Source organism: Alexandromys fortis, unplaced genomic scaffold (genome assembly GCF_014885135.2).
Source record: "Alexandromys fortis isolate MF-2015 unplaced genomic scaffold, M_Fortis_MF-2015_v1.1 scaffold_206, whole genome shotgun sequence".
Classification (NCBI taxonomy): Eukaryota; Metazoa; Chordata; class Mammalia; order Rodentia; family Cricetidae; genus Alexandromys; species Alexandromys fortis.
This window is the reverse complement of record NW_026068097.1, coordinates 754683-778966: the sequence shown is the minus strand read 5'-3', so window position 1 is coordinate 778966 and position 24284 is coordinate 754683. Positions and strand designations below refer to the sequence as shown.

Sequence of the window (24284 nt, the reverse complement as noted above, 5' to 3'; positions counted from 1 at the left end):
TTTCATCCTTTTTTAGTCTCTAGATTTTGATGCTGAGCTTCTTGTCTTCCATTGTATTTAGTAACTAAAATGCTTAAATTAAGATTGCCTTATATAAATTTACTATTAGCTACATTTTATGGGTTTTACTCATATATTTTCCTCATTACTTTTTCAGGTGTATGCCCAGTTACTATTTCAATTTTCTCATTTTTAAACACTTGATTACTTGTTTTTTAAGACCTACAAATAGGGGTATTAGATATCGTACATTTTTTTGTAGAATAATTATGGAATCTTATTTGTGCTATTTTGATGTTTCAAAGCACATTTAAATTTAAATTGTGTGCTCACAATTTATTTGTCTACTTTGTTAGGATTCAGATGGCCATTTTCCCTTGTGTCTTTTAATTTAAAAAGCAAAAGGGAGGAAACATCACATGTTCCAAGTATATTTGCAGTGGGTTAGGACATCAGAAAATATGCAGTAGGAATGAAGATACTTTTATATTTCTGTAGCACTGGGGGCTAAATCTAGGGCTCTGTGCATGCTAGGCGCACACTCTACAACTGAGCCATATCTCTAATCCAAGGGCATATGTTGACTGACGCTTTTCTGTCCCTCCCGGTCCCGCAGCTGTTTAGCCCCAAAGAAACACACAGAGGTCTATATTTGTTGAAATAGGGACGGCGGGGCTGCGTCCCCAGCACCCTGCCGCCCGCATGGCTAGGTTATGCCCGAAATAATTACACGGAAACTGTATTCTTTCAAACACTGCCTGGCCCGGCTAGGTCCAGTTTCTTATTGGCTAGCTCTTACATATTGTTCTAACCCATTTCTAATATTCTGTGTAGCCCATGAGCTGGCTTACCAGAGAGGATCTTAACCTGCGTCTGTCTGGAGTGGGAGCATCATGGCGACTCCTCCTAAGCTTCTTTCTCCCAGAATTCTCTTCTGTCTACTCCGCCTACCTAATTTTCTGTCCTATGAGGGCCGAGGCAGTTTCTTTATTATTAACCAATGAAATCAACAGATAAGATACAAGACCCACCTCCATCATATATTAATTATAAACTGATTGGCCTAACAGTTCAGGTTACTTATTAGCTTTTATAACTTATATTAGCCCATAATACTTGCCTGTGTTAGCCACATGGCTTGGTACCTTTTTTGGCGAGGCAGTCACATCTTGCTTGCTTTGTATCTGGCTTCTTCTGTGCCTGGGTCATGAACTGCAGACTGAATTTTTCCTCTCCCAGAATTCTCCTGTTCTCATTGTCCTGCCTCTACTTCCTGCCTGGCTACTGACTAATTAGCATTTTATCAAACAAGTACAAGAAAAAAATCTTTACAGGGTAAAACCATTGTCCCACAGCACTTCCCCACATTAAAAACAAATAAACAAAAAAAAACCCAAGAACTCTAAATCTAATATCCTTTGTTTAGCTTTTTGTCCGTCCAGACCATTATCCATAACATCTTGTAACCAACACTCTAAACAAAGATAAATATTCATAATCCCTTTTTTGGGATTGTGGGCATAGTTTTATAGGCTACTTCCTGCTGATTGGGAACACTGATAATCTTATGGGGACCTAAAGAAAATTTTGAATTATGGTCAAGTCCTGAATGGAATATTCTGTGAGTCTTGATCATCACAGGCAGCAGTCTTGAAACTGTTCTGGATGTATAGCTCAGACATCTGGGCCATCCACTCCTAGCAGAGATTTCTCAGGGGTTTTCCTTGGTCAAATGTCAGATTGAATCCACAGCCTCTCATTTCTTGTGGAAACAAAAGCGAAACCTCTTTCCCAAAGTAACATATCTTTTGACTTTTATTTTAAAGTTAAGGCATTTTCCAAATATATATGTTGAATTCAGCAGCATTTATAATCAAATGTCTTTTAGTAGCTGTTACTCTTTCCTCAGAAGTCATGCAATTCAAAGACAACAAAATAACATACAGTATCCAGACTCCCTGTGTATTTTTCATCTTTACATGGCTTTATTTTAAACTCTATTTCTTTTATTTTTACTTTTAGTTTTTAGCTTTTTGAGATAGGGTTTCTCTGAGTATCTTTGGCTGTCCTGGAACTCACTCTATAGACCAGACTGTCCTTGAATTCACAGAGATCTGCCTGCCTCTGCCTCCTAAGTATTGGGATTAAAGGTGTGTACCACCACCATACCTTGAACTCAGAGATTAGTCTGCCTCTGCCTCCCAAGTATTGGGATTTAAGGTGTGTGCCACCACATTCAACTACTCCCTTTTTTTTTCTTTTAAGGACTTTATCCTGTTTTTTTTCTCTCAACCCAACATATATTTTTAAACACAGTGAAACGTTCAGAGTTTTTTTTTGTCTTTGAATGTATCTTTACTGTGTATCTCTCTTTTTCTGACAACATGAGTCTTTAATTCACTAAGCAATATGGCTAGAATTAAAGCCGTGGCTTTGATGGCTGGATCCAGCCCATTCCTTAGTTTTTTTCTGAGAGTCTAGCCTCATGACAGAGGTACCGGCTAGAGCCATGTTTATTGCTACAACTCTACGGAGTTTCAAGGTCCCTGTCACCACCCAAAAGTATGCAGTCAGCTTTTCATCAACACCATTTAAGAGTTTTGTGGCAGGACCTCTTAAAAGCGCTGCAAGGTTTTGCAGCTAAAGCTGAGTCAGGAAGCCTCTCTTAAATGAGGGTACTTGCCTCTAGCAAGCAGAGCCCACCTGAGAAAGTGCTGCTATCAAGAAGCCGTGTTTAACTCTATTCTTTTTTTTTTGATTATATATAAAAACTGTTTTATGTTTTTTTTATTAAATTTATTTATTTATTAAACATTTCTGCCTCCTCTCCACCACTGCCTCCCATTTCCCTCCCCCTCCTCCCATCAAGTCCCCCTCCCCCGATCAAGTCCCCCTCCTCATCAGCCCAAATAGCAATCAGGGTTCCCTGACCTGTGGGAAGTCCAAGGACCACCCACCTCAATCCAGGTCTAGTAAGGTGAGCATCCCAATCAGGAGCAGGAGAGAGAGCATGAGCAAGGAACTCAGGACCGCCAGAGGTGCACCCACACACTGAGACAATGGGGATGTTCTATTGGGAACTCACCGAGGCCAGCTGGCCTGGGTCTGAAAAAGCCTGGGTTAAAACCGGACTCGCTGAACATAGTGGACAATGAGGACTACTGAGAACTCAAGAACAATGGCAATGGGTTTTTGATCCTACTGCACGTACTGGCTTTGTGGGAGCCTAGGCAGTTTGGATGCTCACCTAACTCTATTCTTTTTTATCTAGAATAATTTCCCAAGCTCTCTCAGGTTTTTAAGTGGATTTGGTTAGTCCCACGTTGGCACATCAGGTATATAGGTTTCTTGTAAGAAAAAGTACTTGAACATCACAGTAAGAACGTTATGACAAAAATGTCAGCTATTCACACTTTTGTCTCCTCTAGGTTCTTGTTATTATTTGATATAGAAGTATCACAGGATACAAAGGCTAACATTTCTCAATACATACCTTCAGAAACTTCTTTTGAGGGTTAAACAACTTAGTTCTCCAGCTCAACAAATGATTTTTATTTGGGGCAAGGGTATCAAGATTTCTGGAATATAACTTCACTCCACTACTGACAGACAGTATGACAGACTCTACAAGTAGTGGGTTGTGTGACAGAAAGAAAATGTTTTCTTTCTTTGTGCCAAAGCATCTCCATCTTCACAGGGTTCTACATCGGGAATTGTGTGAGATGATCTGAACCTGTTGGCATCTTGGGGCTTTCTAACTCTAATAAGGTAGGCGCAAGAGTGAAAAGCACTATAAAGGGAACACAGAGAGAATGAAAGTAGGTCAAGGGATGTACGAAGGCAGCCACACATACTGGTTGGTGCCTCTGTCCATTTTGTAACTACTAATGAGAGAAGGGTACTTAGCACATGTCTGGTAGGTGAGTAGAGAACATGTTCGTGTTTAGGCAGTCCTTGTTACTCAAGGGATCACGAAAGCAACCAAACAGAAAACACACTTGAAAATGGGAGGGAGAAGTGGGCTTGGCAGGAACAGAAGGGAGATAAGAGAGAGTGCTGGGCATGATCCTGATCAGAATGATTTTTGTATGTATATAAGATTATCTATTATTTGATCCTCTCATGTCAAGCAATAGATTTAATTAAAAATAAGCTTGGAAGAAGAGGAGCAAAATCAGCCACATCTTGAATGCTTTGCTGATAGCTTTATTTACATATTTCCCCTTTACAGATGATAGTGACGAAAAGCAGATGGATTTCCCAATCCCCCCCCCCCCCCCCACAAAGTACAGACACAGATTCTGTTCAGCATATACAAGCATTGGGACACGTACAAACTCGTCTCACTGGGTTACTGGAGGCAGGGGTTCAACCTGCAGAGCAGTCTGGTTACCTCAGGCCTACTTAGGAGCAGGTCCACGCTTCAGGGGGGCTGTTATTACTCCATGCCCTGCCACTGGGGTGCCAGCAGGGGAAACAAAATTGAGTCATGGTGATCAAAGCTTCCTAGCCCTGCCATGTGCTTTTAGCAGGTGACAAGGGGGCACTCAATTGGCTTTCAGCAAGACCCACAGTCACATAGAAATCTGTACCTCAAGGTTGCCATCTGCAAATGGAGAACAAACTGTGCCCAAAGACGTCACGGGGCTAGAACGAGACTCCAAATAGAAATGGTTTGTCAAAAGTGTTTTTCCAAAGGGAAAAGTCTATATAAATTTAAGGGAGTTCAATTGATTGCAATTGTGTGAGCGCCCCAGGGATGGCAGTGGACTGGCTTTCGGGTCCAGGGGCCAAGAAAGCAGTCAAACATTTAGACTGTGCCTGAGGTGAGCACCAATCAGTGGCAGCTAATGGCTGCTGCCAAACAATGTACTCAGTTTCTTGGTCCCAGTGAGTCACCAAAGCCTAGTACTTGGATCAGGGCTGGGAAAGTCACTGGGAAGTTACAGAACGAATCACAAGGGTCAAGGAGGAGGAAGAAGGGGCATACAAAGCAAGGGAAATTACTAATATTTCACACACAAATAGATACCCATTGGATGAAGGGAAGTGAATTGGTACTGCAGATGGAGGCAGGTGGGGAGATGGAGATGGCACAGCAACAGAGAGGAGTTACTTTCCCAAATATGCCCTCTTGCTTGTTCCTCACCTTCTACAGAGATTGTGTGTGTGTGTGTGTGTGTGTGTGTGTGTGTGTGTGTGTGTGTGGAGAGGGAGGGAGGTCAAGGAAAAAACAAGAATCTAATGGTTTGACTTAAAGACTTAAGGGTGGGGACCCTCTTCCTGCTATGTTGTCGCTCTGTGCGTTCTGGGGCTGAGCCTGAGCTGGGCCCCTTAGCATCATCACTAAGGGAAGCATGGGCTTCTGGGGAAAGACAGTAACTGTTAATACCATTAGGAGGTATCTTATCTGCTCAAATGTGGCACACTGAGCATCATGAATACTCTTTGAAGAATAGAGAGGTGGGCCGTTACTTGAGAAAGGCTGTTGAGAAGACTGAGTGAGCAGGCTAAGGGGGAGAGGGCCAGTAGAGACAAACTCTCTATAGGCTTGCACTGGGAACCAGGTTAGGAAAAACTCTCTCTAGGTACCTCTGATGCTGTTGCTGTTATCTCCCAACTCCCTTGGCAAAGGGGCTTGACACCTCCTGGGGAACTGCGGAGGCTGCCCCATAAGCTACCAGCTGGAGCCTACAGGTTAAGGCAAATCAGCCAGTAGAGCAGATTGAAGAAAAAGAATGTAACAGGGAAAAGCACGCGCGAGTAGTTATCCAAGCGGTAAACATGGATGCAGATGCGGCCCCGCTGCCAGGTGCTGCCTTCACAACCAGGAACCATGCAGAGGTATCTCCTGAGAATCCTGAAGCACACAAAGCTCCTGTCACATCGCCTCCGGGGACACTGGGGTCTTCTTGACTGCTGGACTGGGCAATACTGATGCTCCTCTTCAGCATTCCTGTCATAGGTGATGATCTCACACACAAACACTTCCTGCTGCTGGCGGGCACGGGCACGGGCACGAGCACGGGTGCGGGCACGAGCACGAGTACGTGTATTAGCATGGCTACCAGATGCAAGCTGAAACAGAGAAAAAAAGAAGGAAACAGTCAAGGAGATGTGAATCAAGACTAGAATTTTCTAGAAACTACACTTGCCATACTAGTTCTGGGCCCTCTGGGATTTCCACCATCACACCAGGAGGTTTATTTCCTCCACGACCCCAGGGAATTTCCAATCACTTGGGAAGCTAGTACCCTCATCTAAAGCTTTGCTACCCACACCAACAGCTGGTACTTACATGGTACAGCTTTGGAGAAGTCTGTCGTTTCGTCTCGTTGTAGATCAGGTAGTTCAGCACAGCAAACTCTAGTAGAGTACAGAAGCACAAGACGAAACAAATGGAAATATACAAGTCCAAAGCTGTGAAATAGGAGACTCGTGGGAAATTCTTACGGGAAAGGGTGCCCAGCGTGGCCATGGTGACTACAGAACTGACTCCTATAAGAGCAAGGAGTGAAAGTGGGCTAAGCTTCTGTCCTATGCATTAAACTGCTTACAGGATAGCAGAAACAAGAATTTTTCTTCTGACACATGCCCAAACATACAATCACATACTTTCTTACCTACAGAGGTCCTGGCTGCAGAAGCCTCTATCTTGATCCAGAAGGAAACCCAAGAGAGCATTGTGGTCACAGATGAAGGGACATAGTTTTGAAAGACAATGAAGCCAAACCGCCTGCTCATGTTGAAGAAGAAGGTCATGACCATGAAGTCACCTGAAAGACATAAAACACACCGCTCTGGCCTGACATCTAACACCACATATATATCTTGGATTCCACTGTCCAGCTCAAGGACATCCTACCAGAGTTCTAGAATAAAGACACACTATTTTCAATGCAATCCAGTAGAAGCCCAGAGGGGAGACTTACTCTAAGACACCTGGCCAGTTGAGAGATAAGTCAGCATGAGAGTAGTAATAAATCCTCTCACTTAACTGTTCTTCCTCTCAATAGCAATGGATCTGTTAAAAGCTGCTGAAACCTGTAGCTCCAGCTGGCATACTCTGTTATGCAGGCTGTCTCTAACACTCTTCCTGGTATTATGACTCCATACTTGGTTTGCCCAGAGCATCTTTTTTACTCTTCACGTGATACTGGATATTAAATTGTTTCAACTATGACTTTTCGGTGAAGCCAAGCCCTGAATTTACACTTCTGTGATGTTATAGACTTCTGTGACTTTGAATTATGTGGACATTCAAGTCCCTACCAGGAAGAGCTCATGTAAAGCCTTCAGCTTAGCCCGTAACCAACCATGCCTGGAATAACATGGAAGGTAGTGTTATTCAGTGATGTTTGCTACCCATGGGCAATAACCCTGGAAAGAAAGCAGACTCCAACACTAGTTGTCTACACTGAAGACACTCCAGGAAACAGACCAGGTGCTGGCAAGTCTGGAGTGGGCCTTTTCTCCAGCCGTCAGAAGCACTGACATTGGATGAATAAAGTTTCTATATTCTTGTGAGAAACAGCAAAAAGTGCTCTGGGACCAGTGGAAAACTTGGTTCCAGAGTAGCAGTATATTTCACACTAGAATTTCTCCAGCACTGCCTCAGACCACGCTATGCTATTAGCCAGAGTGATCAAATTATTAGCTCTTCCGCCTTGGAGTCTTGACTGTGACTTAAAACTCCCTTCACATCTGAGTTTATATGGTTGTTACAAGATTTATTATGCTGTTGGATTTCTTGTTCTTTAAGTTTCTAAGGAAGAAATTTCCTAATTTATTAAAAGTTAGAAATTTGCCAAGAGAAGGATATTAACATGTGTTTCCTTCTTTCTGATGAGCGAAGAAGCAAAACCAATGGAAGAAAGATGTCTAGAGCTGGCAGCCAAGACAAAACAATGTACTAAAGATGATTGTTGCTCTTACCTGCTTTTGTCCAGATCATGGTTGTTAGTAGCACTGTCAAAAAGACAAAATTAAAAAGACTGTCTAGAAGATTCATGAACTGAAGACATTGAAGAGAAAGAGAAGAGAAGGAATTGGGGAGCATAGTCCCAATAGAACAGAAGAAAGCAAAGCTCTGACAGTGGCACTAGGCCTTTAAATTTGACATAGTGGACGAATGATGTCAGTTAGGCTAAACTGGATAGTTGTAAGGGAAAAGAACTAGGTTCATGAGTAAACATCCCAGAGATTCTCATTACAGATGAATAAGAAGAATTTGCTGATAGGAAGAACTATCTAGAAAAGGAAGAAGTCTCTTTGCAAGATGCTAAACTCCTGATCATGGCAAGATTTCCTCAGAGGCTCAACAACCATCAGTAAAGGATGGCTCACTTACTACAGGCAGGGCTCTAAGAAGCTCCTGAAGCAGAGACTCTGCTCTAAGGTCCAATGTGGCCCAAGTTGTAGGGCATTGCTGCATTCTAAACCCTGAAAGATGAGTATATTTGCGTTCTAGCTGGAAGGAACTGCTTCAGGGTTGAACTGGGAGAGTTGGGATCTGTTTCAAAGATAACCCTGTTAGTGGAGAAAGCATGAGTTAAGAATAGGTTATCTTTAGCAGAAGAGAAAAAAGACCTATTCTTGTCTCCATAGGGAGAGCTGGTGCTTACCCACTGCCTTTGCTTTACCGATGATCTTGGCTCTGGGGCTTTGTAGTCACTAGGGCACCATTTTGAAACAATGTGCAAACCATCTACTAAACGGAACCACTAGTGACTTGAAAGCCCATGAGCCTTGTCTCCTCTGACAGTTCTGATGATGGGTCTTTCCATCTACCTGGAGAAACTGAGGGGCAGAGAGCTAAGAGGCAGGCCCATGGTTATCTAGTAGAAGAGCAAGGATCCCAAAGCCAAAAGAAGCAAAGTAGCTTTCTCAGAGCTCCCCATGAAAAATGAAAAGCATTTGTAAAAACAGCGTCCATCCCCTGCCTAGTACTATGCAAGCAAAGCTTTAGCTGGGTAAACGTGAGCTTCCCTCACCCAGTGACCAATAGTGGCAAAAGCAGATTTTGTGTCAATACACAGTAGCAAAGCCAAATGCTCCCCATGACAAAAGGCTGGCTGGGTGACCTGCTCCATCCACTTTCTTGTCAGTACATGTGAAGAGGGTCCAGGGTTGCTCTCAGAGCTACCCTGGGAAGATTCCTTGGCTCCTCATTCAGATCACCTAGGAACACAAGCAAAGATGCTCACATCTATTCGGGAACTACAAGTTAAGAGACCCAGAATCAGCCCCTTTCATCTTTGTTAGGAAAAGATCAGAAAATAAAAATATCACCATGCCTATGTTAATTTCACTATGAAGTCTTTGGTGGTAATCTGCTTTTCACAGTTGCTTCTTTAAGATAATGTTTCTGTGCTGCAGCTGAGTTACTACTACCTGCAGACTCCTCCAACCCTCACTAGCTGCCATCATTATGCTAGCTTCCCCTTCTCCCTCCTGCTAGGGTGGAACTTGATTCCCACTCAACCAGCCTGGATTAGTTCTGACTGAAGATAAATCACACAAGTACCTCCTCTCCAACGTTGTCTAAGTAAACCAGTGACATAAGAAAGACATTGAACCCAAAGGGTCTAAAAAGTCACAAAAATGAATCTACTTACCTCATCTTGCAAGGGGCTTGGCAAAGCACTTACTTCTTTGCAGATAAGACTGAGACATAGCTATAAAGTCTCAGTTTCCTCTGCAAACAGTTGTAAGTACTTAGCATGTATAAGAGAGAAGTGATGTCCTACACAATGTTTCCATGTGTTCTTTACATAGCATTTATACAGACAATCATTTCCAGGTATTGGTACTATTTCCTCAGACTCTGCCCAACCTGAGCTCCCTCTGGACACCTACCAACTGGGGTGGAGATGATTTCAGTTTTGTTGTACATTCCTCTAAAATCAAAGTCGAATGGCTTCCAAGCGTTCTCATTGATTTCAAGCTTGAAATTCTCCCACTTGTAGATCATCTCATGCTCGTCATAGGAAACTGAAAATCAACATGGAAAAGAGGAGTGAATGAGACTGGGAAGTTCAGCGGAGTGGCCCACCAGCACGGTGTTAGCTTTAGCCATGGTTTGGAGTTTTGACGCTAGCTTCACGAGCTTTTGGACCTTGTCTCTGGCCTGGTTGTTGGAGTCCATTCAATAAGCACATTTGCTCTGTGAATCTGAATTCACAGAAGAATAAGCCATGAACTTACCCCTCCAGCACTCACATTTCATTGAGTGAGGCCACACAGCTGGGGTTTTTGGAGCTGTCCACAGAACAATGGGCAAAGTAGGGAAAGATCACTCACTTGGGGACACACATGGAAAAGGCTTTACTTTAAATTGGGAAAGTAAACATCCTCCATATAGATGTGGCTGAAAAGCGTGAAAGGGAAGCACAGAGAGGGGAACATGGAAACAGCAAAATTTTAGGATTTTGTCACAGAAAGCAGCAGGGGTCCGGTCATGAAGGTTGATTTTTAAGGAATTTAGAATTGATCCATGACAGCTAAGGAAAGATTTGAAATGAGGAAGTGACCTGGTTTACATGGGGTTTTAGCTGGGTCACTCTGGTCCTAATGTAAGCATGTTGGCATGCTGCCGCTTATGGAATGCTAGTGTAGCAGTCTTAGACACAACAAAGTGAGCAAAGGCAGGAATGAGAGCTCAGAAAGCAGAGAAATAGGTGGGATCGAAAGAGATTCAGAGGGAACATTAACAGCATGTGTGCACTGAGTAGATGTGGGAGGTTAACGAGAGGGGAGTGTCAGAGTTCTTGGCTTGGACAGCTGGGTGGGTGATGGTGTCCTTCAATGAGGCCAATAGCAACACATAAGCAACACATTTGCTTTTGAGGCAGGAGTTGGGAAAAGACAATGAATTTATCTTAGGACATGTTCTGTTTCAAAGTGAAGATGTTGCAGAAGTTTAAGCAGAAGATGATAAAGCCCCGAATCAAGGCAGAAATGGAGAGAAGCAGACATACACTTCAGAAGCAGGGGACTAGCTTAAGGTAACGCAGGGGTAAGGGAAGAATCCAACATAAAGCCAAGGTAATGCAAACACAGCTTTGTTGGCAGGAAAGGAGGTGAGGACGGAAGATGGAGGCTTGCAGCAACCTTGGCATTGTCACAGGAACAAAAGCAGAAGCAGAAAATGTAAAAGGTAAAGATGAGAAAAAGAGGGGCCCAGCATATCTCTGGATCCCCAGAAACCTAAGAAGGTACTCACAGCTAGAGAAAGACAGAGGGCAAGAGTGAGAGTCCATTGGAAATTTGAGCATGTGGAGTGAGCAGCTCGCATCAATGGCCATCCTGGAAGGGAGAAAGGAGCCTTGTTAGGCTGGCTCTGGGCACTTAGGTATTCACTCTACACTGACCAGGGGATCACCTCCAATGAATGGCATCGGTAGAATTTAAGACAAAAAGCTCAAAGGAGTGATACAAAGAGGGAAGAAGATCTTCTAATATCTGACTATTGGGCTCCATCATCAGAGAAGCACATGGACCCGACTAGATTGGTCATTCTTGCTTGCTCAGCCTAGTGCTCTGTGTTCTGCTCTTCTTCAGCACCCACATGCCCCACACTGCTGATACGAGAATCTCCTTCCAGGCACTCAAGTTATGTAGCCTATTCTTGACACCTCTTCACCGATGTATTTCTACTTTGCCTGGACAATTCCATCACCGTGGACGTGTCCTTATATACAGTGCCCACTTGGGATGGAATTGTCCAGGCAATGCAGTCATGCTGGCATCTTCAAGGACTGTGGGGCAAAGAAAAGCTCGCAAGTTTGTCACAAACTTGAAATGTGTATTTAACCAGTATCTTTTATTTTAAGATCTCAGTATCTATATCTGCATAGGAAGAGATTGAATTCCTGGTCTAGAAAAATTGCACAGGCTTTTAGGAATATTATTCAAGATGATATATCTACTTAAGAGTCCTTAGCTAAAATTTTCTGAAAGAGTGAGAGAGTCTTAGGAAATGAAACACTAAAGGTTTGACATACCTAACTGAATACAACACCTTTCCATCCTTGTGGATAAGAGCCATCTGGTTGGGCATGGTGACATCATATTCATGAGTCCTCTTAGAATTCCTAAAATAGGTATCCGGGATCCACAACTGTTTCACCACGTTGCCATGTAGAACAAGGGTCTCAAAGCTGTCATTGTAACGAAGCCGCTCATCATACCAGGACTGGTAGAAGATGATGTCAATGGAATATTCCTGGTGGGAAAGGACAGAAAACCATATACTTGGGGGCAAGTAGACAAGGGATAGTCACATGCAAATAGGATGTTTGTTAATACTTAACATGGAACCCTGAAGACAGCATAGTAGAATACACAGTACACTGGCTCAAAAAGCAGAAGAGGGATGGAGTTCCTTTTTTCTACCCAGTTCTTTCAGTCTCATGACTGAAAGGGTCTCAGACAACACAGCCAAGAAATCAGTCACATCGTGCTCAATTGCCACAAGTAAGAGAGTTAAGTCCCCACATTCTATAGTGATTAATGCTATTCTTCCACAGCTCAGAACTGTAGAAAGGGTTGCCACAAATGAGTTCGCTACATTCTACTTTCTTAAACAAAACTCCTTTGTGCCTTGTAGAAGAATGCAAAGGAAGTGTAAATCCTGTTCTGGAGAACGAATCTCCAGAAGTGACATTTCATCACTTTTGTTTTGTTGTTTGATATGGGATCTTGTTACAAAGCCTGGGATAATCTCAAAGTTGTAAATATTCTGCCTCATCTGCGTGGGAAGCCCCCTCAAACAGCTTTGTTGCCGTCTGTAGCTGACACTGTGGTCTCTCCTCTCTCTACCAGGAGGCAAAGGCCTCATGTCATCGACAGACCCTTAAGTTGCATCCACCTAGGACTACAAAGAGTAAAGCAACATATGTTTGGATGCAGGCATTTTCCAATGTCATGTGTTCTGAGAAGAGAGTAATATTCTCAAATATGCACATTGCCTTCATCAATAAATCCCTGGGCTATGGTGGGTCACTACACAGCTGAGCTCAGTAGTCACTGTAGTTATAGAGGGCCATAGTGCTGCTCCTACTCTTTCAACACTCGTTCAGCCCGTACACTACAAACCAAATATCCCAGCTCAAAAGTGCTCAGAAATGCATAAGCACACACAACTCATTGTACACAGAAAAGGTTCCCTTTCAGCTTTTATTCATGGCACACAGCGATTAATTAAACCCAACCATTCATTTCACAGAATTATATTTTAAAATGAAGCGATCTGACTCACAAGAAAAATGTCTATCTATTGTCATTTTTTAACAAGGAGAATTATGTTTGTGCTTTGCTTTATTTTTCCTTTCAAATAAGTGCCCATATAATCTCTGAAGAGTGTGTGCACATGAATAGATAGTTCCATGATCATGTGGTCTCTCCATATTATGGATCCCATAAACTGTCTTTTAAACATCTAGGAGGATATTTATTAAGACGTACAAGAAGCAAGAAGTTTACGTGGCTGAGGCTTGTAGGCCAATACACAGATGGCGATACAATTGTAATTAATTTGAAGCAAGCACCAGAGCTATGCCGCAGCACAATTAAGGGCAGGTTGCCTAATTTATTTTAGAAGACAAACTGAGACCCAGATAAGATGTGCAAAGTTCCACAGCCATTGATGGTACAGGGCCCTGCCACTCAGAGCACCGTTACCCTATCTTTACCCTATCATTTGTTTTATTCCCACGCACCACAAAAATGCCCTTTGGGTATCAAAGTCCAACTTCCCCAGGTCTTTCCTGAATAATCTGGCACCAAAGAACAAGTATCAGATGGGTCTGATGACACAGGCCTGTAATCTTAGATACTTGGGAGGCTGAGGAAGGAGGATGAAATGTTCAGGTCACACCTGGGCTAGATTGAAGCAAGGCCAGCCTAGGAAAACGAGTAAGACCCTGCCTCATACGTTACAAAATATTTACAAAAAGAGGCCAGTGACATACCTCAGTGGTAGAATATTTGTTCATCATGAGTAAGACACTGTGACCCAGAGCAAAGGGAACGAAATCCCTGCTGGCCTTTACTGCACTGGGGCAATAAGTTGTGGAAGCAGTCACTCAACTGCTGGTAGCCAGAAAAGAAGGGGCAATGTTTTTACCACAATAAACTAGAAAAGCTGGCAGATAATGCCGAACTCCTGATCTTGCCCAGCCCTGCCCTGTCATGTTCTGTCCTGCCCTACTCCATCTACCCTCACAAAGAGCCTTCAAAGAATTTGCACTTTCCCAGTAGCTGGCCAAGTCTCATCTGCATCCTAGCACATGCACTGTATGGTGGGTGATGGGGAACTTGCGTCTCCTGCAGCTGTGCTGGAGGTCTGCTATACAATATTCAAAAGAAATATGCCACTGTTTTTTAAGAAGATAGCAATTATAAATTCCTCATACATCAACATATAACTAACGGTTTGCGATTCAATTTTCCCTCAGTTTGACAGGGAACTAGAGATTAGTTTAGCTAAAATAGAAAAGCTGTGTTTCAGAATTGACTTAATTAGAATCACCTGCAATAATTACCACAGTAAGAGCCAGCCAGTATTAGCAACAGGGGATACTGTGACCAGGAAGTTTTTCTCAGACTAGTCACTGCTTTTAAGGTCAGACTGGGTGTTTTCAGAGGTAAACAAGGAAGGGAGTAGAAATATTTTATTACAATGCTATGGTTTTAGGTTTCTCTTTCCTCTTCTACCTGCCCCAGTGACTGGGGCCAAATATCCACTTCACCAACTCCACTGACTGGGTTGCTATTCCTTTGACCAACAAATCTTGCTGAGACGATCAATAGCTTCAAATGGTGAGGTCAGAAAAGAGAACTTGACTGCCACAAAGAACAACAGAGATAATCCATGCTGGAGCATTGGCAGAATCATATGCTAGACACCTATGTTCTCCTTGGCAAATGAATTAGAAGAAAGCAGGCTGAACAAACACAGGGACCCCTCCCCCCCCATTTTATTGAATTATGTAGAACTATGTAGAAACTGAAACTTCTGGGGGAATTATGTATCATATAAGGCTTTAGAAGGTTTAAAAAGTCTTATTAGTTAAAAGTTAAATAAATCAGGCTCCTGGTCCTATGCTGACCCAGCTCTGTGTATGACATCTAGCTGAGTGACTTACAGATGATTAGATTGCATAAATAGAAGCTCAGGCGAAGTTAGTGCTAGAGAGACTAATAGATGTTGAACAAGGAGAGATGGCGCTTAAGTGGGGCTAATGGCCTGCTGCCACAAGTACTCTCGTGGAGAATAGAAACTAGTTCCCCCAAATTATAACCTACACAAATTGCCTGACAAGTTTGCCACTGCTCTTTGGTTTTATGGGACATTCAGAATACAGAGCCAAACAACTTAGATCATTTGTTGTATTTATCAATGTGTGTGGTCTCTCCTTATAAGGCTATGAAATTTAGCCAACACTAACTAGGTAAAGGTGGGAAGCTTACTAATAAAGAAAAGAGTCAGCTTGCTAGAATTTAGAGTGGTATAATAAAGAGAAAGAGCATAATAAAAAGGAAAAAGCCATTCTGAGCTACTCTTTCACTCACTCTATGGAAACAGCGTGCATTCCATTAAGGTTACTTACCTCCGAGTCTATCAGGAACACCCATCTCAACATCAAGGCTCTGAACTCACCCAGATCACACAGTGCTTATTAGGCTTAAGTATGTTAAAACTGGCTCTACCTTTGGACAAACCAAGTCCATGGACATTATGGAGCTGGTAATCACAACCCTTCTTTGTCAGATACTACACATCTGAATTTTGCAGAGCATCTTTTGTAATTCATTTGGTCAGCTACCATATACTATGTTCTTAGCATCAAGTAGTTCATAACAGAGAGACCAAGACCAACATAAAACAATTAGTTACCATGAAATAATTGAGATAAGAAGATAAGCTACTTGTGAGCCATGAAAATGTGAATGCCCAGAGACAGGCATGGTGTATGAAGGGATTAATCAGCTGCTATGTGAGTCAGAGAAATTGTCATGAACAAGATGTTATCCAAGCTGGACCCCGAATGAGTGAAAAAGTAGAGCAACAGCATCTCAAACTTGAACAAAAGTCCCCCTCTGTGGTACAAGGTTGTCCTGGTATTTGCATAATATAGTGTGGTCACAGTCTATGGACTTCAATGGGGTGAAAAAGAAGAGTCATAGGAAAGGGCATGTAATGTGGAGTCCCCTCTGTGTGCTGTGATTACCATTAACGAAGAAAGAAACTGCTTTGGACCTATGGCAGGGCAGAACTTAGCTAGGTGGGGAAAACTAAACAATGCTGGGAGAAAGAAGGGTGGAGTCAAAAAGATGCCATGGAGCCACCACCAGAGACAGAAGCTGGGAACTTTACACGGTAAGCCACAGACACGTGGTGATATATAGATTAATAGAAATGGGTTAAATTAATATAAGAGTTAGCCAATAAGAAGCTAAAGCTAATGGGCCAAGCAGTGATTTAATTAATACAGTTTCTGTGTGATTATTTCACTTGCTAGATTGTGGGGTTGAACTCATCTTGAAATTAGTAGGCAAATGGATGGATCTAGGAAAAAAAAACATATTGAGTGAGGTAACCCAGACTCAGAAAGACTAATATGTACTCACTCATAACTGGCTTTTAGACAAAAACCAAAGAAACATCAACCTACAATCCACAACTCCAGAGAACCTAGACAACAAACAGGACCCAAAGACATACATGGATCTAAATAGGAAGGAAAAAAAAGACTAGATCTTCTTAGTAAACTGGGATCATGGGGGTCATGGGAGAAGGTAGAAGGATATAGAGGAGGGAGGGGAGCAGAGAAAAAATGTATAGAACAACAAAAACAAACAAATAGGAAAAAAGAAAAAACTAGAGGCACATCACTGAGGAAGCTTACTCATTAGGGCTGGGCAAGGATATATTTACATATTTCAAATAGAAGATGCTGAAGGTTAGCTGAGGATCATATTGATAACAGTGGAAAGGAAAGGAGACAAAAGGATTAAGAAAAATTATAGGGACAGCAAGAAAAGGCAGCTATAGATTTAAGTTTATCAGAATAATCAGACAAAAGAGAGACATTCCATTGTGGTATTTAAGTTATTTTATTGTTTTTACTTTGAATGAAAAACTCGAGTAACAATTCCAAAGGTCCTCTTCAGGCAGCAAAGGACTTACCTTTTCCATTCATGTTCTTATATTAATTGTGGCTAAAAATCCCCACCTGATCCCCCAAACAACAACAGAAACCTACCTCTTGTCGTAGTACACAAAGAGCAGAAAGCAAGAGTAAGTGGCAGGCCCCTTATTCGGTGCCCAGTCTAGGAAAAACTGTCATCAAAGCTCTGTACTCACCATGTCTAGGGTGGAAATAGGCCCGAGGCTGTTGACAAAGATTTCAACAGTGACCACAGTGGGCTTCTCTGTAAGGTAAGAAGCAGTACAGGGTAAATGTCACATAAAGACATAGCACCAAGGAGGGAGTTATCAAAGGGGAGGGGAGAGGGCCAACCCTACTTCCTTTGTTCTTTCACAAAAAGCCCCGTGGACTTTAAGGTTAGACACACACACAACTTCAGGCCATAAATCGTATTTTGGAATTGGAAAAACTGAGGGTAAAAGAAGGGGAAAGTGTTGACCTAAAGGAGTTCTTGTGGCTTACCTGGTGCATCAGACCAAGGTGTTCCTGTATGTGGCACCTCCACCTATATATAACCCAGGTTCATTGCCCAAACCACATATGAAACCTGCTTTTCCTTCAGAGAGGAGAGGGCTTTCTTCTGTTTACTTACTTCCAATGCCAGGGCGCAGTTTATGGTCGTAGTTACTTAGGATGGTGTTAAGGATTCGAGAAGCTCTTGCCAGGTTCTCTCCTGAGCCCCCAGTCATGCAGTCAGCAGCAAGTTGTGTTTCTTCTGCTGGAAGCTTCTTTCCACTAGGCTGAAGCTCCTGCTGGCACTGGGGTTCTGGCTTCATCTCCGGTTCAGGCTCGGGGTCAGGCTGAGGATCTGGCTGAGGGTCCGGCTGGGGGTCCGGCTGGGGGTGCGGCTGGGGGTGCGGCTGGTGGTCTGGCTCGGGCTCCTGCTGAGGCTCCTGCTCTGGCTCCGGTTCGGGCTCAGGCTCAGGCTCAGGCTCTGGCTGGGGCTCCGGCTGGGGCTCTGGCTCTGGTTCCGGTTCGGGCTCAGGCTCAGGCTCTGGCTGGGGCTCTGGCTCAGGCTCTGGCTGGGGCTCAGGCTCAGGCTCAGGCTCAGGCTCCGGCTGGGGCTCTGGCTCTGGTTCTGGTTCTGGTTCGGGCTCAGGCTCAGGCTCCGGCTGGGGCTCTGGCTCTGGTTCTGGTTCTGGTTCGGGCTCAGGCTCAGGCTCTGGCTGGGGCTCTGGCTCTGGTTCCGGTTCAGGCTCAGGCTCAGGCTCCGGCTGGGGCTCTGGCTCTGGTTCGGGCTCAGGCTCAGGCTCTGGCTGGGGCTCTGGCTCTGGTTCCGGTTCAGGCTCAGGCTCAGGCTCCGGCTGGGGCTCTGGCTCTGGTTCCGGTTCAGGCTCAGGCTCAGGCTCCGGCTGGGGCTCCGGCTGGGGCTCCGGCTGGGGCTCCGGTTCGGGCTCAGGCTCAGGCTCCGGCTTCGGCTGGGGCTGAGGCTCCGGTTGGGGCTCCGGTTCGGGCTCAGGCTCAGGCTCCGGCTTCGGCTGGGGCTGAGGCTCCGGTTGGGGCTCCGGTTGGGGCTCCGGTTCGGGCTCAGGCTCAGGCTCCGGCTTCGGCTGGGGCTGAGGCTCCGGCTGGGGCTCCGGCTTAGGCTTTGGCTGGGGCAGAGGCTCCGGCTGGGGCTCAGGCTGGGGCCTGGGCCTGGGTTTGCGTCCAGCCTGGAGCTGGCCCGGGGTCTGGGGTTCAGGGTGAGGGTGGGGCTCGGGCTGAGGCTGGGGCTCTGGCTGAGGTTGGGGTTCAGGCTGGGGTTCAGGCTGAGGCTGAGGTTCAGGCTGGGGATGGGGCAAGGGCAGGGGCCAAGGCAGGGGATGGGGCAGAGGCTGGCGCCCAGCCAGGGGCTGAGGCTGGGGCTCAGGCTCAGGCTCAGGCTGGGGCTCAGGCTGGGGTTGGGGCTCTGGCTCCGGCTCCGGCTGGGGCTGAGGAAGGGGCCAGGGCAGGGGCTGGGGCAGAGGCTGGCGCCCAGCCAGGGGCTGGGGCTGGGGCTGGGGCTGAGGCTGCGGTTGGGGCTGGGGCTGCGGCTGAGGCTCTGGCTCAGGCTGTGGCTGGGGCAGAGGCTGAGGCTGAGGCAGAGGATGAGGCTGGGAGCTAAAGACTACATCATCATCATGGCCCAGGGATTTGGCCTGTGGCTGTGGCTGAGGGCCGAAGACTACATCACCATCGGCAGGGGATTCAGGATCAAGCAGAGCCTGAGGCACAGGCCTAGGCTGAGGGCCGAAGACTACATTTTCTTGGACAGGGTGCTTATTCTCCAGCTCAACGTGAGGTCCAACCCTAGAATATATGATCAAAAAATTAAGTTCTACCCTCTAATCAGCCTGATGTCTTTTGGGACAGGAGGAAACCAAAATATTTACAGGGCAAGGCTTAATTAGTGAATAGTGACAGTAACTGAGGAGGCATTAACAAATGAAACTTGCTAATTCCTTTTAAATCTTATTGCTCTTTGGTGACTTTGTATGCATTCCTCCTTTCATAATTCTTTACTTTAAAATCGTCAACAACAAACAGACTAAATTTTCAGAGGCCATTTTGTGTACAATCAAGTAGGTGGGCATGGTTTGCGTGAACTTTGGCCAGTCAGCTGCTGTGTGCTGTTACTAACCTAGGCCTTACAACTGCCTGAGCCTCAGCACCTGAGAGGACAGGGCAAGCCAAAGGCTAGGAGCTACTGAGGAAAGCTTGCAAGCAGATAGGACTGAAAATTTCTGGCATGGTTCCGTAATCCTCACACTGAGTGGAGAAAGGCAGGCTTTGTGGCTGTCTCTATCCTGTGTACTGGACCCAGGAAATGGATAACCAATAGGAGAGCATCTTAGGTACCAGGGCCAATAACGACAATAGCAATAATAATGATAATATTTTTAATAACAACCACAATTTAGAAATTCATTTGTTAATATATGAAAGTCCCCATACTGCTAGAGATCAGGATGAAAGGGCCCCCATTTTGTGATGGCTTATCAGTTGTAGGCTAATTATTTCAAAAACTTTCTGTATAGGGGTTCAAATTCGGTAAGAAGGCATTTTAACAATAAAAAAAAATCCCACTGGCTAATATGTAGATAACACTTGAGTCCTGATTTTTAAAACCAAAACTATAAAAATTATATAGTAGAGAATAACTGAAGCATGAATAAATCATTCTTAAATATTTGCTGTGATAATGATATTTTATTGTAGCCCTTAATGACTACAATATTTACATACAAAATGATATAACATCTGAGAGTTATTCATTAAAAAAAATCCATGATAAAATGGGTGGTTAGAGATAGGGGGCAGAGAAAATAATTGACCATTGGTTTTTTCATTAATATTAAGGTTGATTGTGGCTATGTGGAAATACAGTTTACTATATATCCTTGAAAAAATACAATTAAAAGCATTTGAAAAAGATATCAGCACTAATTAACATTTGATGTTCAAAGGCAAGAGAGCGGTTTCCTTGAGGAAGTCTGTACATTTGATGAGGCTTGGGGCGGCAGGGGAGATTGTTTCCTTATCATCTAGGTGCTGGTTACCTAATCATGCTTACTTTAAGAAAATTCACTGAGCTATTGTTCATTTATGATCGCTGCGTTTTCATATTTGTGTATTACACTTGTAAAATAGTATTTTGAAGCTACCAGGCAAAGTTAATCCCTAAAATGGAGCAAGATACTAGGATGAGCAGGTCCCTGTGCTGCAGATCAGGGAACAGACAATTGAGCATCAAAAGTGCATATTTTTCCTACAGTGTTCTGAGCTTTTAGAATAGTTTAATTGGCATACAGATGTGCTAAGCTAGAGCCATTTCTCATTTGTGAAATGGCTAATTCCCATAGTGGGCTAAGTAAGGACTGGGTTTGGGAAAAGCATTTCCACTTTCAAATACCATCTCTAGATGATGTCTTCTTCTCTAAGGCTTTTTAAGTCTCCGAGGCATCTAGAGGCTTATCCCCTAGGTCTCCGAAGAGAAAGGGCCAACAATAGGGATCAGAGTCCCTCTACTAGGCCTTCAAGGAAAATAATGAGTGTGGGGAGGTGATCCTTCAATTTGATTTTGTCAGTGTAAACAAACAGCCACACCTTGAGATCTTTGGGGTTAAGAAGCTCCTGTGAATCCATACCCATCTCCAAAAAGCCACCAAGCTCTTTCTCAAGGCTAGAAAGAATAAAGCTTAGAAAAGCACATTGGCCTAGTGGGATTTTCCAAGGAAACTTTTCAAACATCCACAGCCCTCCAAATGTGATAATCCTGCATGAGACTAAAGCTCTGCGCTACCACCTTCCAAATCTGGCTGAAGATGAGAGCAAGGGAGCCCTGGGTTTTTTTCTCAAAAATGCTGGTCTTTTCAATTTACTGATGGATAAACCATATAGGGGAGAAATGTGCTCAAAATCATACATCTGATTTGAAGCTGAGCTTGGATCAAACAGAAGTTTGGTCCAAAACCCTCCACTGCCACCCCCCCCCCCTTTCTTGACATCACAGGTTGCCATGCTGACAGTGTGTGCACACGTCAGTGTCTGTTCCCCCCCACCCCCGCTGGATGGGCTGTTTTTCCCTCTCATCTCCCTCCCTTCTTCTTCACGCCCCCTCCCTCATCCTCAGCCATCTTTGGTCCCTGAAAAACTCCATCTAAAGGGACATAGATAACAAGAAATTGCTAATTCCCATTTAGAAACATTTACCAAGCCCCTGCAGAGGCCAGCCTCACCTTAGGGCACCAGGGAGTCAGCAGAGAGCCACATATGCCTCCCTGAAGGGCTATAACCTGGGGTGGGGAGAGAAGACACATTGCCCCTCCTCAAAACAAACAAATGAAAAGACCCAAGCCAAATGCCATGGAGACTTCTAGAAACTTCGACAGATGAAGAAGCTAGAAACTTCTGACAGCTCACACACCACAGAAAAACAGTCTCCAAAATGAAAAGAAAGAAAAGGGAATTCAAAAACACACGAAGCAATCATCTTCTACCGTAAAACGCCAGAAATCCTAGGAACACTCTTTTTACCAATGCTCAGGGTCAGGGGATTAATGGGGGAAGGCTGGCTGCTCAAGGGAAAACAGAAAAAGGGAGGGGGCTAGAAATCCAGGCCACAAACCACAGACCTCAGGAAAGATAAATATTCCAGCCTCTGGCTCAGGTCTGCCCCCAAGACCAAGCAGGGTGCCTTGGGAAAAGGGAGGCAGAAGGGATGGGAACACTGAGATAACCAAGGCTCAGGCTCCTGCCTGGGACTGGAAGAAAATGCGACGGGATGGGGAAACAAGTAAAGTCAGAGTTGCCTGGCATCTTGCCTAGTACTCAGCAGGCGCTCCGGGGGAAAAATGTGAGCAAGAGTGAACAGAATAGGAAACACTCAAGCATTTCGAGGCACTTCAGGCCCCTTAGCCCAGGAGCCACCTTCCCAAAGTCTTCAGCCACCCCGAGTTGTACGCGCTAGCTCTAGATGTTTCCACGCGCCCTTTCCCCTCTTCCTGCGTAGACTGTGAAAGGGAACCAGGTGCTCTTGCTGCTTGGCCGCCCGCTCCAGGGCTTTGAGGGCCAACCGGAGTCCACGACGCCAAAATCAGACAGTCCCACCTACCTTCCCCGCGCTCCCCGTTGTCAGCCCGGGACGCCCGCCCTCCTACAAGGGGGCACATGGGAGGGTGGTGCGCGTCGAGGGGACAAGGGTCCAGGCTGGCTTTGCCATCTGGATAACGCCTTGGCACAGCGGGAGCTGGGATCAAGAAACCCCGGGGGTCCCGGAAGCCTGCTGGACACAGTGGGCTCTCGGGTGTTGGGATGGAGACTCACCTCCACTGGAGAGCCAGGAATATGTTGAGGAGCATCAGGAGAACTTTGGGCAACATCTCGGCGTTGCCTGGCGCGACCACCTGTGTTGAGGTCGCAGCGCAGGTCTGGCCGCTCAGAGAGAGGTGGATGGTTTTGTTGGGCTCCAACTTTCACTCCTCCCACTCGCCCCGCCCCAGCCCGCGCTCCCTCCTCACCGTGGGCCCGCCCCCTAAGCCCCGATGGAAATCTCCGACGACGTGAGCACTGCGGCAGCGGGGAGCAAGGCTGGGGCGGGCAGGCAGGGGGGTGGAGAGGAGGGAGCGTTGTCGCCAGGGCCCCCAGCAGCCAGCACTGCGGCGCTGCCAGACAGCCAGGGCGGGGGGCGGGAGGAGTGAGGAGGAGGCGAGCCTGCAGCGTGAGGCCCTGGGCTTGGGGAAAACGCGCTAGCGCTTGTGGCTTGGGGAGCCTCCACTGGCTGGGCCAGGCGAGCGCAGGAGGGCGGGTGGGGGGGGGGCACTTTGCTGCGACCCCTTCCAAAACCCTGATTGGCTCTGAGGTCCTTGTGTTCTTCCTTACTACCTGTTGAGCCCCATTGCTCTTCCCCATCTTCCCCCGTAGCCTTGCTGATTTTTCCTGGTCTTGCTCCACACCCTCCAGCCCTTTGGAGCACATCTGCTGGCCTCTGAAGGAAGCTGGATAACTCAGTACCACCCTCAGTGCAGGCAGGAGGAGGTGTTTAGGGCTTCTCCCTAGTAACCTCTGATCTGATTCCATCTATAGGCCAATTCCAAGTGTACCCAGGAGGCAAGGGAACAGTCACCAGCTGGGGATCCGGCAAAGGCATTCACTGGAAGACTGAATCCCTCAGGGGTATGGACTCAACATTGTTTTCTGTTCAGGCTTGGGGCCTGGGTGTCAGAGGAGGCTTTCGAAACTGCCCCTCTGCAATAGGGCAGGGGAATTTTTCTTAGATCTCTGCTCTAGAGAATACCAAAGGAAGAAATGAGAAAGCCTAGAGGTGAGGTAGCATACCAAGAATCTCCAGCATTCTTGGAGTACTTCTTTTGCATAGACCCTTTGAACTGACTTCAGAAATTTGCATGGCAAGCTCTTATTGGACACTAGCAGCATCCTCCTTCACCTGTTGCTCCAGAAAGCACTGTAGGCCTGAAGGTTCTAGGAGAGGCTTTGCTAAAGCACACTAATCCACTAAACCCTCTGCACACCCTCCCTATTGCATCACTCTGCTTTGTCATGTTCTAAGCACTGCTCTCTACCTGTTTATTTTCATGGGGATTTCTTTCT

The 24284-nt window shown here is 45.4% G+C and overlaps 1 protein-coding gene and 1 long non-coding RNA gene across 2 annotated transcripts in view; one reads left to right on the top strand and one right to left on the bottom strand.

Annotated features, from left to right (window-relative positions):
* Positions 1-4286: 4286 nt before the first annotated feature.
* On the bottom strand, positions 4287-23127 carry Gabre (gamma-aminobutyric acid type A receptor subunit epsilon). The gene is made up of 9 exons (XM_050123661.1): positions 23001-23127; positions 17809-19484; positions 17372-17439; positions 12006-12226; positions 11225-11307; positions 9859-9993; positions 6624-6776; positions 6299-6498; positions 4287-6078 (listed from the first exon to the last, which is right to left on the bottom strand). Exons 1-9 carry the CDS (start codon positions 23054-23056, stop codon positions 5692-5694), a joined length of 2979 nt encoding a protein of 992 aa, XP_049979618.1. The 5' UTR covers positions 23057-23127; the 3' UTR covers positions 4287-5691.
* A 632-nt stretch (positions 23128-23759) lies between these two features.
* The window catches only part of LOC126489407 (uncharacterized), a 17799-nt gene continuing 17274 nt past the window's right edge, over positions 23760-24284 (top strand). Inside the window, exon 1 of the long non-coding RNA XR_007588915.1 lies at positions 23760-23849. This is a non-coding gene — a long non-coding RNA (uncharacterized lncRNA). The remainder of the gene's footprint in view (positions 23850-24284) is intronic.